This window comes from Lentinus tigrinus, assembly GCF_003813185.1.
Source record: "Lentinus tigrinus ALCF2SS1-7 unplaced genomic scaffold L226scaffold_8, whole genome shotgun sequence".
NCBI lineage: Eukaryota > Fungi > Basidiomycota > Agaricomycetes > Polyporales > Polyporaceae > Lentinus > Lentinus tigrinus.
In genome coordinates, this window is record NW_027137917.1 from 952173 (window position 1) to 967312 (window position 15140).

At 57.0% G+C, this 15140-nt stretch overlaps 6 protein-coding genes across 6 annotated transcripts; 3 read left to right on the forward strand and 3 right to left on the reverse strand.

The window, feature by feature from the left end:
• Nucleotides 1–40: 40 nt before the first annotated feature.
• L226DRAFT_484360 (uncharacterized protein) lies at nt 41–898 on the forward strand. The gene is made up of 4 exons (XM_067677052.1): nt 41–239; nt 299–400; nt 457–621; nt 678–898. Exons 1-4 carry the CDS (start codon nt 95–97, stop codon nt 767–769), a joined length of 504 nt encoding a protein of 167 aa, XP_067537145.1. The 5' UTR covers nt 41–94; the 3' UTR covers nt 770–898.
• Nucleotides 678–2902, reverse strand: L226DRAFT_380352 (WD40 repeat-like protein). The gene is made up of 7 exons (XM_067674384.1): nt 2625–2902; nt 2459–2572; nt 2266–2399; nt 2067–2214; nt 1752–2014; nt 1371–1689; nt 678–1313 (listed from the first exon to the last, which is right to left on the reverse strand). Exons 1-7 carry the CDS (start codon nt 2853–2855, stop codon nt 990–992), a joined length of 1533 nt encoding a protein of 510 aa, XP_067537146.1. The 5' UTR covers nt 2856–2902; the 3' UTR covers nt 678–989.
• A 172-nt stretch (nt 2903–3074) lies between these two features.
• L226DRAFT_533658 (DnaJ-domain-containing protein) lies at nt 3075–4991 on the forward strand. The gene is made up of 6 exons (XM_067680515.1): nt 3075–3247; nt 3298–3446; nt 3501–4028; nt 4083–4467; nt 4546–4877; nt 4937–4991. Exons 1-5 carry the CDS (start codon nt 3190–3192, stop codon nt 4860–4862), a joined length of 1437 nt encoding a protein of 478 aa, XP_067537147.1. The 5' UTR covers nt 3075–3189; the 3' UTR covers nt 4863–4877; nt 4937–4991.
• Nucleotides 4992–5539: 548 nt separating this feature from the next.
• L226DRAFT_380365 (uncharacterized protein) lies at nt 5540–8298 on the reverse strand. Its single transcript, XM_067674385.1, has 8 exons — nt 8115–8298; nt 7903–8064; nt 7786–7851; nt 7626–7735; nt 7132–7576; nt 6511–7072; nt 6105–6459; nt 5540–6047 (listed from the first exon to the last, which is right to left on the reverse strand). The coding sequence occupies exons 1-8, from the start codon at nt 8224–8226 to the stop codon at nt 5817–5819; spliced, it is 2043 nt and encodes a 680-aa protein (XP_067537148.1). The 5' UTR covers nt 8227–8298; the 3' UTR covers nt 5540–5816.
• Nucleotides 8299–8466: 168 nt separating this feature from the next.
• On the forward strand, nt 8467–12483 carry L226DRAFT_611920 (uncharacterized protein). The gene is made up of 3 exons (XM_067686331.1): nt 8467–9236; nt 9292–9437; nt 9496–12483. The coding sequence occupies exons 1-3, from the start codon at nt 8556–8558 to the stop codon at nt 12377–12379; spliced, it is 3711 nt and encodes a 1236-aa protein (XP_067537149.1). The 5' UTR covers nt 8467–8555; the 3' UTR covers nt 12380–12483.
• Nucleotides 12484–12491: 8 nt separating this feature from the next.
• On the reverse strand, nt 12492–14209 carry L226DRAFT_506035 (uncharacterized protein). The gene is made up of 2 exons (XM_067678060.1): nt 13458–14209; nt 12492–13374 (listed from the first exon to the last, which is right to left on the reverse strand). The coding sequence occupies exons 1-2, from the start codon at nt 14144–14146 to the stop codon at nt 12699–12701; spliced, it is 1365 nt and encodes a 454-aa protein (XP_067537150.1). The 5' UTR covers nt 14147–14209; the 3' UTR covers nt 12492–12698.
• Between the last annotated feature and the right edge of the window lie 931 nt (nt 14210–15140).

Sequence of the window (15140 nt, forward strand, 5' to 3'; positions counted from 1 at the left end):
CGCGCTGCCTTCCATTCTGGGTACAGGCGCCAATACGGCACCTCTCTCACCATCGTCCTCGTCGTCCTCGCTGCCGCCGCCGTCGTGAACGACAATGCCTAACAAGGTGGTGGAAACACCCTTCCCGCTCATTGATGCGGACCCCCATGCTGGCCGTGTAATCCGCTACATGCGCCCCTCCGACTACGCGGTCTGGGCGGGCGCGACCGGCGCGTTCCCTGCCGCGTTGTACTTCTGGGGTACGTCCGACCCTCTGCATGCTGCTCCTGACAGACGGTATGAATGACCGAATTCGCAGACAAGTGGGACCCATCGAAGTTGCGGATTAGGACCCAGCTGCGACTCGGAGGCCTGCTTGGTTTCGTAGGAGGTTTCCTCATGGCGTATCAGAGGTCAAGCTGTAAGTTCTATGCTGTTGTAACCGCATGCATATAGCTCATCAGGTGCCCCCACTAGTCCGTTTCTGGGGATGGTCTGAGAACAAACGGGAGGAGGAGAAGGACTTCGCAGAGCTCTCTGACCGCGCCAGGCGTGGGCTGCCCCTCTACGGCGAGTCCGACCAACCCGAGTGGATTCAGGGTGCTGCATACCGCAACTCCGCGTTCTCGCAACTCAAATTCCGTACGTCATAGTTACTCTCACATCTTGCATTCGTGTTAATTGTGCACAATTTGTAGACATCTTCCCCATGCTCAACTTGGTCAACCACCAGCATCACGGTACGGATCCCGAGAAGTACAAGCCGAAGGACGAGCCTTCCTCTTCGTAGATATTGCTTGGAATGCTATATTAGTGTCCCGCGCTTCTCCCTCTCACGTATGGACTGAAGCAACTTTCCCGCCCCTGTTCAATGCCACCTGCAAGGAGTTTTCGAAGGACGGCAAGCGCAGTAGGATCGGCTTCTCCACATTGCCTGCAAGCAGCCTGGACACAAAGCAAACTCTTACTACCGAGAACAACCAAAGTACAGAACCGCGAACTACAGGAAGTTAAGTGCGATTCCGTTTTCTTCGCCGCTTGCCTTCCGCACCATCCTCGTCCATCGCGATGCCATTTTCCTGCCCCTTCTGCCCTCCTTTTTCCTTGCCTTCGGCGACAAGTCTCTGCACAACTGTGTCCCACATAACGTCATTGATCCCCTTCGCTTTCCCGAGTTGCTCTTTGAGACGAGTGACTTCACTTTCGAGCTCGGTTACACGGGACTGCAGTGAGACCCCTGTTGCTTCCGGACCTGCACCGGCGGGCTTGACGAAGAAGGCATGGTCCCTGATCATCTCCTCTCTTGAATATGAGAAGACCGAGCTTGTTGTCGTCTGCAGCACATCATCAACGGCGGACTCGCTACTTGGCGCGTGACAAGCAAAACATACCTCAACCTGCGGCAAGATCAATGAGACTTCATGTGCCTCCCGCGCTTTCGCGTCGCGTATACGTTGAAACGGCGCGACGTGTCGCACAGGGATGTTCTCCTTGGCGTCATTCGTCCCCACAGACGTGAGGCTGATGTGCCCAACGAGGTCTGGCGGTCGCAGCATCGTCGCTAGGTGTGTTATTGACATGCCCTTGTGGGAGGAGAGCGTTCGCAGAAGCTGGTGCGAGGCGATATCGTAGACGTGGATGAGCCCAGTCGCAGTTCCAGCAAGAAGCATGGACGACGTGAGGGACATCGCCATTGTAGTTACCGGTTCTCTGTCCCACATGCGATCGCTTAATCTTGTTCTGCACTCCCAGCGCATGAAGTCAACACTCACCCTACGGAGATGAGCCGCTTCTTCGAGGCACTGGGTTCCGTGTCGTTTATGCGAATGACGTCGCTGACACCGGCGCCGCCAACTGCCTCCATGGTTGGATGGCTGAACTTGCCTTCCCGTTGTCGGAATAGGTTGACTTGGTGTATCGAGCCGTCCGCAGATGCTGCAAAGAACAGGCGTTCCGTAGGATCCCAAACTACAGACGATATGGGCTGCGGAAAGTAGAAGGTCGTAAGGAGGGCTTTCGAGGCGGGGTCCCAAAGCTACGAACGGGCGTCAGGAGGCCGTGCCTTGTGTGCTGAAAGATGCACTGACCTTGACGGTGTGGTCGACGGAAGCCGTGAGGATGCGACATGATGGGAATGAGCCGACACCACAGACAATTTCGGTCACAGGGAGAGTGTGATCGGTGAAGTTACAATACGGCGTTGGTAGTTCGTTTTGCAAAGCGTCGTCAAGCAGCCTGAACCCTGCCTCAGCCCTCCTGCATCCCCAGCGAAAATGCAGCACGTACTTCGGTATTGACCAAATGCTGACTCCGGAGTCCTCGCTACCTGCCAGCAGGGCGGCACCGTCATGGGTAAACTGTAGGACGTTGATTTGACGGTAATGGGCATCCCAGGAATTGTACATAATTCCAGAAGCGACCTACTATATGGATCAGGAAGTCAAAAGGCGAACGCAGGACAGACATGAACACTACGCGCCTCCCAGAGGAATATGCGACCTTGAGCCGTCGCGCCTGCGCAGTACTTTCCTCGCGGGTCCATAGCAAGGGCGGAGAGCTTCTCTGGAAGGACGATCTTTAGGGCGAGCTGATCCTGCATTGCACATTAGCGGAGGCCGTCTCAGAGGACATGTCTAGACACGTACTTTTTGATAGTTGTACACGTTCAATATAGACTTGTCCTGCTGTGCAGCAAGCATGAAGCCTCCCTGCCCGTCCCTGGTCTGCACCGCGGCTGCACAATGGAGTCCTGCCGAAGTCTGCTTCCATGAGGCCAGCGAGGTTCCAGTTTGTATGTCATGAAGCGAAAACGTCCCAGGACCTGAGCCGGAGACAGATGGTGCGGTCGCACATAGTACGGCTTCGTTCAGATGCATGGTGTTTGCAGCAGTCCGTCTGAGACAGTCAAGCACAAGGGACGCGTTCAAAGCCACAGAGACGGAGCAATATTCTGCTCCACGTGCTCGAGATAATCGGGCACAGCCGGTGGCTGTGCACGCGCGCTTCGATGATCTCATTGGCCGCGGGCGAGGCGGGGCGCACTGGCGAGCAGCCTGAGCGACTCGGAGCCCGAAGAGACTCGAACTTTCGTGCCATGTGTCGTCGTGACGCCTTTGCCACGATCCTCCACCAGTGCGGTATACTTATGCACACCTGCGCAGGCTGAGTGCCGCGTCTTGTCCGTCCAGTACTTCTCCCTCTCCGCCCGCGATGGCCACCAATTTGTATGAGATCCTTGAAATCACGAAGGAAGCCAGTCCAGAGGAAGGTACGTCGTTCATAGTAATGAGCAGGTGAATAGCTGCCAACTACTCTCAGTCAGGAAGGCATACCGACGGAGGGCCCTCCAGACACATCCGGACAGGTTACCCCAGAACGTCAGCGCCGCTGACAAGGAAGCCGCAGAGGAGCAGTTCAGACTGGTGAACAATGCATACGAGGTTCTGAATAATGCGGAAAACAGGAAGGTGTGTATGCTGTCAATTAAATTCATGTATTTGTGCTAACCCGAGTCTGCGTAGCTGTATGACCAGCACGGTGTCTGGCCTCCTCCCACAGAGCAACCTGACTTCGGGAGAACCTCTAGCAGGGACGCATTCAGCGCATTTGGACGTGACCACTTTGCAAACGACCCCTTCTTTAGTTCCGGGTTTGGACGTTCGCGTCACCCGTTCGCATTCACAGATCCCTTCGAACTGTTCAACTCCCTCTTCGGCGACCTCCACTCCGCGTTCGACAACGATCCCTTCTTTGCCAACACTCCATTCTTCCGCTCCCCGTTCGACGATCCATTCTTCCGTACACCATTCGGCTCCTCGCCTTTTGGCAGAGGCGATCCGTTCGGCGGCTCAATGTTTGGGCGGTCTCCGTTTGCAGGCATGCTGACCGGAGGATCCATGTTCCCTGCCAACGAGAACATGCCAGGCGCGAGGATGTACAGCTCTTCTACCGAGGCCATTGGCCGGAACGGACACTTTGTATCGCGAAGCCAGATGACAAGGACCGTCAACGGGCGTACAGAAGTCATCGTGAAGCAAGTAGACGCAGAGGTAAGTCTCCTGGCTATCCCGTGACCTGGTCCGAGAATTGACTCATCTCGCCAGGGAAATGAGCACATCACCTACAAGTCGCCCGAGGGCGAACGTTACACCATCAATGGTATCGAGCAGCCCGCGCGGGGCTCCATTGAAGCACCTCGTCGCTCAGGCAGTGGCCGCTCATCGCGGCAACAACCAGCGCCGATAGCAGACAAGCCCGCCAACCCCCCTCCCACGTTCGCACCGCCTCCCCCTGCTGCACAAGCACATGCTCCTTACAGCGTGCCCGTCGCTGGTCCATCGAGCTCTCATGCCCAACGGCACTCGTACGCACCACCTCCCCATACACAGGCGGTGCAGCCTGAGCGCCGTCCCTCGCGCCACAGCCACCGTGAGCCCCGCGCGAGCCACGACGACCCGCGCAGGACATACACCACGCCCATTCCTGCAGGTAGGTCTTCTTTCCGCTCTTGCCTTCCTGCTGACTCCCGTGTGATCGGGCGCACCTGTACTAACGCGTCCTCCGTAGTTAACCCAGTAACTCCCGAACGCGAGCGTCGTTACACTGCCGATTATGCGCATACGCCGGCCCCTGCCCCGATCCCGGTTCCTACCCCCGTAGTGCCACAGGAGTATAACGCCACCGCGTACCGAGATGCTGCCCCATCGCGACACTCCCGGGAGAAAGACCAGGACCGGGAACGCGAGCGGCACCACAGCAAGCTACGCTCCTCCCGCGACAGCCGTGACTCCCGCAACCCCGCAGCGTCGGTGAAGCGCGTGAGGGTCGATGACGACGAGCCCCGCGAGAAGGAGAGGGAGCAACGCGGGTGGCGCGGATGGTGAGCGTCCGCGACACAGGTGCCGTGTGGTGGTACTATTCCTCGTGCTAGTTCGTGCTGACGCGCACACGTTCGCAGGTTGAGTTCGGTGCTGCACCCCTTCCGCCATCGCAACCATGGTCACCACGCAGACATGTAGCTTGCCCATCGTGCGCATCCGGTTGCATCTGATCGTTGTGCAGATGAGTTCGGAAGATACTACTTGTACTGCCCATTTTAGAAATCTCTTCCCTTTGACTTCGCTGTTCATCGTCTTTTCTCGTCTCCCTCTGACTATACCTACGCATGTAGCTTACCCAATATCGTGTCAATCGTGTTTTCGCAGAATCGTAGCTGCTTCGACATACTGAGATTGTCGCTGATTGTGGGATGAACTGACTCCACGCTGCATCCGCCGTTCAACATCAGTGAAGTTGCACTGCGCACCGTTCAGCGAAATGGCCGCATGACAGGCCACTACAAAGTCGTCGGCCTATGTTTCGTGCAGTTGTATCGGGAGATGTGTATATACTTGTACAGTACTAGGCGTGCCATCGATGCGATGCTCAGAGCAGCGAGCGAAAGTGGAGGGATGTGTACCTACGACAGAGAGGAGACAAAATCCAGGTGAATGAGGGACAGACACGAACGACGACACTGATGCCACAGAGGGATAAAGTGGAAAAGAGGGAAAAGAGATACAAGAACGGAAATGAGGGGCAAGTTGACCCCCGACGGTCGGTGATTAAGATTAGCAAGCCAGCCAGAGAGAAACCAATAAATGTTAAGGAGCGGCAGTGTCGACAATGTTGGACATGGGATCGGGATGCAATGCGACAAAGAGAAGCGTACAGAATGGATGGATGGCAGCGACCAGAGGCAGTGGTCTAGGCGATGGGGATGCAGGTCATGAAAGGTCGTGACAGAGGTAACCACAACACAGTCCGGGTTGCCGCGCGAGAAAGGACTATGCTCGTCCTCACACGACTGTCGTCGCTCGCGACTGTATTGGTGGGAAGGCAGATGACATAGGCGAGACCTGAGCTTGCTGGCTACTAATAAGATGGCTGTAGGAAGCTTCTTGCTCGCCGGCGTTGATTGTGGGACCGTTCGCGGCACTCGGTGTTGCTGGAGTACCCGACGAGGACGGGACCTTGCCTATGAACCACGAAGGTACCCAACCACGGTCGCCTGACTCCTCCTTGACAGCCTGGAACAACAAGGCTTCAGTGCCGATGAAGAGATATGGATCGAGACCAAGACTCACGTATGACCAGTGATTATAACGCTTGAAAACGCGTAAGCAATCATCCTTCCGTAGGTCAAGCTCTTCCTCTCCCTTCTTCTTGTAATCCATCAACGCGATCCCCGGGAAGCTGGTCGATAGGATGCTTAAAGGCAGGATTGGAGTCGTGCCTGGTGGTGTTGACGGCTGCTCCGAACCACCCCGTGCAGTCGCCTCCTGGATAGCCGCGGCGACAGGGACCTTGGTCTCAAGCAGACAACCGGCTGGCACCCAACCTTGCCTGGATGGGTCTGGATCCACCTGGCCGGAACCTGCAGGGTCGCGCTGGACGACCCACCAGCCTCGTGCTCGAGAGACGATGATGAAAGTATCGCCGCTACGCCAAGTCAGTGAGAGCTGAACACGTCAAGTGAAAATGAACACGTACACCACCACGTCGAACTCGTCCTCCTGTTCAGCCATGTATGGGTAGATGGCGACTGCATACGATACTTCTGTCGCAGGTGGCATCTCCCTGAGCACAGGAGGAGTGCCTCCGTCGCCGGCATCTGTTGTGCCCGCCGCACCCGACGCACCGGCGTCCCCCTGGGACTTGGATGTGTCCCCGCCCGGATCGCTCTTGTTCTCGACCAATGGTGACATGAGCTCTGGCCACCCTGACTGCCCGTTCGGTACGCCCGTCAGGAGGCCCGGAGTCTGGTGAGGTAACTGACTGTTGACCTGTAGCTTGGGAGGTCGTCCACCCGGAGACGGCGTGTGAGCAGCAGCACCATGCGCACTCAGCCCCGGAGTTGAAGTCAACTTCGCGGAGCCGGCTTCGGTTGCCGAGGCCTTGCGAGCGGCTTGTTTCTGCTGCGCGACAGCAATGGGGGACCGAATGTCTTTGATGTGCTTGAGCATGAAGACAGGGTTCTTCTTCGCATCTTTCAGCTTCTGGAAGAGCAGCAACGGCTTCTCGTCATAACTCAGACACCTCTCGATGCGGTTCCCTAGCATCCACGTAACATAAGGTTCCGAGGGTGAACAGAGTATCATCGCAGCAACATACCAGCAGCGCCATAGCAGATAAACATCGCATAGTTCTGCCAATCGTCATTGTTGATCTTGTACTTCTTCAGTGCAGCAGGGAGAACTTTCCAGGCGGGGTCGTCCAAGCTGACTTTGAAGCTCTTGAGATTATCTTGGCTATCCTGACGCTGGGGCCGAGGAGGACCAGGGTTGGGTTGTAGGGTACTTGTACTGGAGTACGAGGTATTCTGGCTCGTGGAGGGCTCGCTGCCTACAACGGTAGTACCAGTGTTTCTGGACTTGTCTGTGTAGGTCGAAGCGGCGGTTTGTCGACTCGCGGTGCTATGGATGTCGTGCTCCATGCGTTGAGGTGAGGGCTGTGGGGACTCCGTTTCTGGAGTGGGCTTGGTTGGAGATTTGGATGGCTTGACGAAGGATGCCCATTTGAATGAATGTGAGCGTTGTACGGGACTCTCCGCATCCGCCTGCGGACAATGATGAGCTGAGGAAGAATGAACGTACATCTAAGCTTACTATCTGTGGCCGAGGGGCAACAGCACGAAGCTGGTTGAGGTCCTCCAAACAACTGTTCAGGGCGTCGCTAAGTCTCCGGTTGTCATCCTCCAACTGACGGAGGCGTTCGCCTGATGCGACTTTGAGATGGACGGAACGATGTACATGGGACGGAACGCACCTTGGTCCTTCACCAAACCATATATCTTATCCACACTGACATGCTCGTGACGCTCCTCCGCCTCCGCTGCAACACGCGTTCAAGAGATTCGTCATACTGAAGAGAAAGGATACGTACAAGGAGGCACATAGTGGTCTTGCTCGATGGGGATGTTCTGGGTGAGCTTGACATTGTAGACGGCCTTCAAAATCGCAAGTCTCTGGCCAACAGTTGTGATGCCTATCTCCTTGAGAGTCTCGAGGTCGAGAAGACAGAGAACATCGCCGGATACGTTGTGTTCTGTGACGGCGTTTGGCCCCGTTGGTTTGACGAGACGGGCGGAGACGCACCTTTGACCTGCTGCTCGTACTGCGCAAAGCCAAGCTTGGAGAGCCAGTTGTGTACGTCGTTCTCATCCCAGTCTAGAATGCTAGTTGTGAGCTCGATGGACGACGCGTCCATGGCGGATGATGGGATGGAGGGACAAGCCCGAGGAAAGCCAGGGTCGAGCTGGGTGTAGTCTGAATCCGGGAGGAGACAGCAACATCGCCCGAAATTCCGCGCTCTCGGGCCTTGGCGTGTCCCGGGACCTCCTCGACCACGCGAGCAACCGCCGGACCTCTGACACCTTCATCAATGTTGTCGGGCGCCTCGGCCGTGTCGTTTCATGCCGAGGCTAGCTTGACGCCGCCGTCCACTTTCCGCTCAGCTCTCCAAGCTTCCGTCTCCGAGCTCGCTGTTTAACTCGCTCCGGACTTTCTGGACTCTCATGATACACGACTGTCACGTCTATGGACGACCTTTACCAAAATGCCTGGAGTGAAACGACCAATACCGCTGCCACATTCAAGAATGGCTCGACATCCTCATGGACTTCCCCACGGATCACAAGTTCTCTGCATGAGGAAGCCGATCTAGCAGCGCCGTCTTGGTCTACTGGAGCGGATATAAGCTGGAATGAGCCCGGCAGCCCTGGGTTCTCGTGGTCACAAACCGACGCGGACGCTGGTTGGGGACCGAGCACGTACGAGGGAATATCGTTAGGGAAGCCGTCGCCCCAGGATGAGACCACAGAGGTTGTCAAACCTACTGAAGAGGAGAAAGACGAGAATGGAGAACAGCATGACGCAACGGTCGAATACACTGCCCTTCCGTCTCCCTCCCCAATTGAACCACCCTCTTCACCATTCAGTGCTCCTCTCACTCCTCCCGTCCCAGATCACGTTTTAACGCAGAGCTATGAGGTCGTCGTGGAACACGTTGCACCGCCTAGTCCTGACGGCTTTGGCAGTTTCGAGTCCGGTCTGGACGGAGACGCGGTACACTCCCCCGGGTTTGCTGTGAATAATGCCGAAGCCGACCCGTGGGGTTCGTCTGCATGGGCGGATACCAATGCACAAGAAGAGGAAGAAGCACCCTTGGATGAGTGGGAGCGAGCAAAACAGGAGAAGGCGAAGCAAGATCGTCGAGTCGTAAGTCACGGTCACAATCGTCGAGTATCCCGTCTAATGAGCTCTCTTACTGCAGCCTCCGGAACTGCTCGCTAGCATCCTTGCTCAATGCGAAGAACTGTGTCGCGAAATGTGTCCGGAATCGGGGGATGATCTTCAAACCTCGGAGAACGACGATTGGCGTAATGATCGCCGCAGTGGAATGGACGGAGTCCCGGGGCTGTGAGTCTAATTCGTTCGTAGCTACTGTGGGAAGCTAAGATCATGTACGACCCGATAGCAATAACCTTATGGAGTCGTTCCTACCTCCTTTGACATTGCAACCTCCGATACGCTTCTCTCAGGCCTTGATCACGAAGAGAATGGCTTCCTCGTTGAAATTGAGCAAGAACCTGCCGCTCACGCGGGGAAGTCCCATGTCGCACTACCTCACGGCCAAGGGATCTACGGCTTGGGAGATATCAGTGAAGGAGCGAAAAGAGGTCGTCGAGGACGATGTCCCTGTGGGATGGCGAATTGTGGAGAAGGCGCCTGCAGCGCTAGCGGACGGGACAAAGGACAAGAAGACTGGTGGTGGCTTATTCTCCTTCTGGGGCCGTCGACAGTCTCAAGTTTCCTCAGCTACCAGCACAGGTGCCGATAGCAGCAGACGTTCTTCTTCCATGGAGAAGACACCGAAGAGCCCCGTGGTCGATGAGCTCAAACCGGAATCCAGACGACCTAGTCAGGAGAGCGTACGGTCTTCTATGACCGGCAGTGCGGTCCAGTTACCGTCTCCTCTGAGCGAGTCCATCTCACCGTCGTTCGCCCCCACTCTCGCAGCCACGCCTCCGACAATGTCGTCGTACTCCACAGCGCCGGAACCGGTGCAGGAGCGCTCCGGCACACCTCCTGCCCCGTCTGCGGTCTCACGATTCCTGAACAGATTCTCGCGGCGGAGCAGTGTGGGCGGAAGCCCACGCAGCTCGCTTGCATTGTCCTCGGATGATCTAGAGTTCCTCTCCGATATCGTTCCGAGTGCGGCGGACGAGGCAGACGAAGATTCGACCGATGCATTGGAGAAATTTGTCAATACGAAGCGGGAGTCTCTGACTGCTGTGCCAATACTACCACCTCCACTGGCACCTCCGCCCAAAGCCCCTCTTACTATACGGCCTGTCAGTGCAGCCAGCGACCCGGCGAGCGCAAGGTCGAGGACGAGCTCTCCTGCGGGAGTCTCCAGTGATCTCGCGGGGCTTTTTGGTTCTATGGGCTCAGGTGATGCTGTTGCTGCACCCGGCGCACCTTCACCGCCCATTGCAGGCCCACCTGCCATCCCTTTGTTAGCCCCCCCTCTCGTACCGTCGCGACCACTGACGCCAGCCAGCGTGCCTGGCGGAGTCGGTCCTTCAAAGCACGCTGTCGCGTCTCTGTCTTCCATGTCCAGTTCTCCACCACCTCGTCCGCAGACCTCGACTCCGCCCCTCAGTTTTGGGCTTCCTCCGCCACCGTCTTTCAAGCCAGTCCCCACGTCGACTGTGAAAGCGAAGCCCAAGCTCTCCTCTCCATTTCCCTTACCGCTACAAATTGGGGCCCAAGTTGAGTCTGGCCCAATGTCGGCGTCCTCGACTTCATCCGCTTCGTACGAGACCGCTGCAGAATCTTCTCCTGTGTCACCAACATCTTCCCTCCCCCTTGGTGAAATATACCCACACCTCGTCACCCCGACCACGCCCCCCCAAGGCTCTTCACAGGCTTTCCTGTTTGAGAAGCCGACCAACTTTCCTGCGGTGTCCCCAGCCACGGCCACACCCCGGGCTAGTGTGTTCCATTCTGGGGCGAATGCTTCACTGTTACGCCCGCCTGCCCTCAGCAGTAGCGCGGTCTCGCCTACGGTGACGTCGAGTCTCTTCGGCGGCGACGACTTCTCCGACTTCCAGTCGCCGGTGGATCAGGTGTCTCCGCCTGTACCCTCGCCTATTGCGAAGTCGCCTCGGACACTGGCTGCCGCAAAGGCTGCGAGTGCTGCGATGCATGCGTCTCCCGTGCAGCCGGGTACAGCTTCAACATTGTCGCCGTTCGCTCTCCCTCCGCCTCCTGGTTCTTCTTCAAGCCGAAGCGGACCTCCCGCCACACAGCCTCATTTCGCATCTTTCGACGATGACGACTTTGCGGACTTCCAGGAGTCGCCGATGTCGGCCACGTCGATGCAGCCATCTACCACCAGCTCAACGTTTTTCGGGACTAGCGCGTCCGATAGGTCTCTGCTGACACCGAAGAACTCAATGAGCTTCAGCAGCTTTGACGACTCATTCGAATCTTTAGGGACACCATCTCCTCTCCGACCACCTGCCAAGCCTGCTGCTTCTATGCAGCCTCCCCCGCTGCAGCGGCCGGTCTCGCAGCCACCATCGCTCCAGCCGCCGCCCTTGCAACCTCCACCTTCACAACCTGCCCGACTGCAGCCGCCGCCCTCCCAACCTCCTCATTTGCAACCGCCACCACTACAGCCACCTCCTTTGCAACCTCCCCCATCACAGCCTCCCTCCCTGCGGCCTGCTCCTTCTGAACGAGCTGCAACGCATCCGCCGCCCCCTGCTTCCATGTCAATGCCTGCAATACCTTCCTCCTCATCCTCATCGGGTCCTTCGCTCCTAGCGCGGCGCGAGTCGAAGAAGCGGTCGCACGCGGCGGACCACCTCCACACGCTCAGCCTCGTCGAGGCTGCTGCAGCCAGGTCAGGGAAACAATGGCCTGCACCACCCTCTCCCCTACCCGCAGCGATTCCCGGACCGGCGTGGGGCGCGGCGAAGGGCTCACTATTCAACATCATGGATGACGACGATGGATCCGGGGCGTCCGCCGCTCCTGCGCTACCGTCATCGTTTTCTTCCCCAGCCGTGCTCAATCCTCTGCGGCCTGCGAGTGGGATGGGAATGGGCAACGGGACCAGCCAGAGTTCACAACCCTTGATGGGGATGGGCTTCATGTCCTCGAGTTCGACCACGAGCTCTAACGGCTCCGTGGCGAATCCGCTGCTGCAGGGATGGGACTCGGCGAGTTCCATTGCCCAGCGGACAAGCTCTCCGACTATAGTGCCTGGGGCTCCGGCAAATAAGTCGGCGAATGGCGTGCAGGGGACCGGTTTGTCTGCGCAAGATCTGTCGTTCTTCGAGGGTCTTTGAGGTGTCTCCGTAGGATCATTTACATCGCTGTGTTGTCATGCATTGTAATTTATACTCATCGGTTGTTTGCCTTCATTTAATGAAACAAACTTTGTCCTCCACCTCCGTGAATGGCGGCCAATTGAACGGGCTCTCGAGACAAGAATCAAAGATGTGGTAAGGTACAGCAGCTGTAGGCAATTATGCGTAACATACAAGTAAGACAAGATGCGTGCGCAAACTGTCAAGTCAGACATGCAGATCAGCGCACGATGCCAGAACTCGGCAGAGATAGAACAAGAAGACCGCTGGAACCTGCTATCATGTCCAGGACAGTCCGCTAAGGCTGATAAACGGTGCCCATCTCCTGGAATTCCAGCATACGAGCTTGAATCCGCGCTTTGGCGGACTGCCACTCATCCATGACCTCAGGTGCACCATCCATGATGGTGCTCTTCCTCTCCACAGTATCATCGTCGGGTCCATACCCGACCCAGCGGATGACGTATGACGGGTCAGCACCGTTCTGCCCCTTCTTCTCCATCACAATGTGCGAGACCTCGTATACCGGTTCGCCGCGCACCATCATTGGAGGAGGGTACGTGAATATCTGCTTGCGCCACATCTCCGAATCTAGCCAGTGCTCGGGCACCAAGTCCGTAATGGGGCCAGGGCGCGGGACGAACTGTCGCTTGCCGACCTTCTGGCGGCGGCCTTGGATCGTGGGGTGGTACGCGCGCGAGTACTTCTCGCACTCGCAGAGCGTGTGCTCAATATCGACCATGGACATGCCCCGCGGCCGGCCAGCGAGCTGCGGAACGTCCTTCGGGGGCGTGTAGAGGCGGGCGAAGTGGTCGTGCTGAGTGCGATGGAGGTACCGGAGCGCGTCCAGCTCTCGTCCGCGGACCTCCGGTCCGAACATCTTGCGAAGGCACTCGAGAGAGCCCGGTCCCAGCGCGACCCACTCGTCTTCGGAGTAGTTGAAGTGCGAGGTCATGTTCAAGTCCAGAAGGAGTCTAGGTGGAAGCAATAGAATAGAAACAGTTGAGTACGGGAATTGTGCGGCGGACCAACGTCAGGAGAGGCCAGATTGACGTACTGCAGTGCCATGAAGTCTCCCATGCCCGGGAAGAGAGAAATTCTCCCGTGGGCATCCTTGAGGTGATGCAGCCTCTGGAGCTGGGCAGGGAGATCCTCCTCCATCATCAGCTGGATGAGACGGAGATGATTTGACGCGTTGGACTGTCCGCCAAGCTTCGGGGACGGTATGATGTACGCGGGGCTGTACAGGGGCGAGCCAGATTTCATGCGCTCAAGGAGGACTTCCTCGTATGCGTTCAAGTCGAAGTCGCGCCAGGTTAACTCTCCAAAGTGCTCGGTGAGTGCCTCCCAAGTCTCAATTTTGTTGAAGGAGCGGAATAGCATGACACGAAAGCACTGTTCTTGCAAGCTGCCGTCACCAGTCTCGATGACATTCCGGAGGATGTATTGCGTGACGCGGTCGAGGACGCGAAAGACGTTCGTGAAAGGATACTGTTGCAAGATGGGGTCGTCCGTCCACGGCTGTGGCTTGCCCGCGAGACGATTGCGATGCACGCGGTAGCGTTTCGCGGCAAAGACGAAGAATGTGTCCAGAATGGGGGTGGGCTTGCATTTCTGGCCACCGATAGTAATCACCTTCGGCGGCGGGGCTTTCTTCCTGCCTGGAGAGAAATCGACCACGACGGTACCGGGAGTACCCACGCGTCGCCTGCGAGGGGGAGAGGTTCCTGTATATGTTCGAGTCATATAGCCGAAGTCTTGAACGGTGTACGGGGTGGTAGGCGGGGCGCGAGGGAGTGCGCGACACAGCGCGACACCGACTTGAGGGACGCGAGGGTCGGCGAGACACGTGGACGCGTCCTCAATGTCCGCTCGGCTGGTGCTCTCACCACGGGGCCGGCGGCGCGATCCTAATTTGCTCCCCGTCGTACCATTCAGTCCGTGGCATCGCTGAACCTTGCGAGTCAATGCATGACAACATTGACGTCGACCACCACCCTTGTCGCACCCACGGAACGTTCAACGATGCATTATTGAGATGTTTCCTCGCCTCGAGCTCCTGTAGTCATCATCGCCGTTTTGGCTCAGTGAGTCCCAGTACTTTCACTGTCCGGCGTACATGAGCAGTCCGTTGACCTACCGAGCAGAAGAATGGCTCCTCTGCGACATATGGGCCAATCAAATCCCGGCGTGCGCGTATGATTGTGATTGCCTGCGGTGGTTTCACCAAATCATCTCCCTTACGGTTCTCCTGGGAATCATACGCATCCTGCGTGAGTCCATAAGGAAGCGGCTCCTCCCTCCTGCATGAAAGTGCCTGACGAGCGGAGATGGTGATCGTGAGTTTCCCATCAGTATTCAAGTAGTCCACCTGCGAAATCAACCACATTAATATCGTGTTGATCATGACGATGACTGAGAACGAAAGTCACGGCCTGTTCTTGCATAAACGACCTGGGTATGCCTTGCAAGAGACTACGTCCGGCAAGGTATCTTACAAGTCACAGAGTACTTAGTTGTGCTGCGGCATATGCACGCCTGTCTCTGTGTATGCGACTTACCACTTAGCTCGAACCGCACGTATGATGACTTGTCAGGATAACTTCAACTTGAGGCCGGAATGACAGGACACGGTAGAATTTGCTAGGAGCGGTTCCCCGTGTCCAGTCTAGAGAATTGCGACCGCCGCCTCTGTGCTCTATCTCAGTGACCAGCCCCTGCGTCCAAGTCGCGTAAGTTT